This window comes from Penaeus monodon, chromosome 22 (assembly GCF_015228065.2).
Source record: "Penaeus monodon isolate SGIC_2016 chromosome 22, NSTDA_Pmon_1, whole genome shotgun sequence".
NCBI lineage: Eukaryota > Metazoa > Arthropoda > Malacostraca > Decapoda > Penaeidae > Penaeus > Penaeus monodon.
In genome coordinates this window covers 23,387,168-23,388,586 of record NC_051407.1, presented here as the reverse complement: position 1 = coordinate 23,388,586, position 1,419 = coordinate 23,387,168, and the positions used below count along the sequence as shown (strand labels likewise).

The window sequence follows — 1,419 nt, the reverse complement described above, 5'->3', positions numbered from 1 at the left end:
GTTCATCATCACTGTCCTACATAATTACAACAGTACTTTCAATAGCATATGCTGTTCCATCAGTTTAGATTTAGTAACTGATATAAAAGTTGATATTAATCTATTTGTATAGGCTGAGGACTCTGACTCTGAAGTTGAAGAGGCAATTCAGGATGTAAGTTCACTTTTCCATTCTCATTTAAAGACTATAATGCAGGTTGTAAAAGATTTAGCTTCTGTTTGTGTGTCCATCCGGTTTGGAAGCTTTGGGAAGTTGCATTCCACAATGTTCCTTAAGGCTTGTTAAGGAATAAATTTCACTCTATTCCTTCACAAATGCATATAGACACAGTCTTGCATTCTTACATTCATTCCCATACTTATATTATATTACAGTGAAATTAACATGTATGATTAAGAATAAAATAGATGATTTAGTAATCCAAATCAGTAATTATGAAATCATAAAATCATTATAGAGCAAATCCACCTACTCTTCATAGACACACACAACATGTCTCTGAGTCACTATCATGTGTTCCAAGAGAAATAGCCTCATCATATGACACTTCACTTTTGATGTAATCAGTAATCAGAGTCAATAATTGTTGAAATCATGGGATGCTATGCAACCCTTTCCCCTTTTAGACTGTTATTGTATTGTGCGCATTACTTGATGTTTTTTGTTTGATTGTGTGTACCATTTTTTCTTTGCTCAGGGTTTTTTAAAGGATAGTATAATTGTCTCTCAAAATTTAGTTTTAGACATTTATCTTTTTCATTATTTACTGATACAATGGAAAGACTCAATACTTTGTTAAATAGTCTTTGATCCCTTATTTTGTTAACTATGCACATCAAAGGAATTACAGGCTATGTATAACTAAATAACTATGTATACAAGGATTTTACAAGGATTATACAAGGATTATACAAGGATTTTTTTCTTTATGCCTATATTGACATTAATAATTATACAAGGATTTTTTTCTTTATGCCTATATTGACATTAATAATTAATGATTCAACAAAGGTGCAAAGAGGAGTATGGTGGTGATGGGAGCTTGGGGAATTTTTTTTTCCATCCAGTCTTTGGTAGTATTTGGTGTGTGTTTTTTCATAAACTTTGAAAGTTAAAAGGGATGTATTGTTGATTTATCAATTATGTTTGTTATTTTTGCTGTTATATGAAATTTGCTGATGATCATTAAGTTTGCATGACTTCATTTTAGTCTGAAATTACAGCTATGGTTGTTGGTGATTTTTGCAGTTTTTTTGCTGATGACCACAAAGGAGGTGGTTCTTCAGTACAATATTTTATTAATTTTTCAGTAAGATATATTGCAAGAAAGAATCACAAAGATTCACTTCCCTCCTTTTTAAGTCTGCTTATTTTGTCTGATAATTCATGAGATGGAAGGAGAAACAGGAGGGGAAGAG

General features: G+C 31.4%; 1 protein-coding gene across 1 annotated transcript in view; it reads left to right on the top strand.

Moving 5' to 3' along the window:
* Positions 1 to 1,419, top strand: part of LOC119587028 (serine/threonine-protein kinase/endoribonuclease IRE1-like) — a 49,447-nt gene that overhangs the window by 44,144 nt on the left and 3,884 nt on the right. The window contains 1 exon segment of the mRNA XM_037935770.1: positions 113 to 154. Within this exon segment, the coding sequence (XP_037791698.1) occupies positions 113 to 154 (42 nt within the window).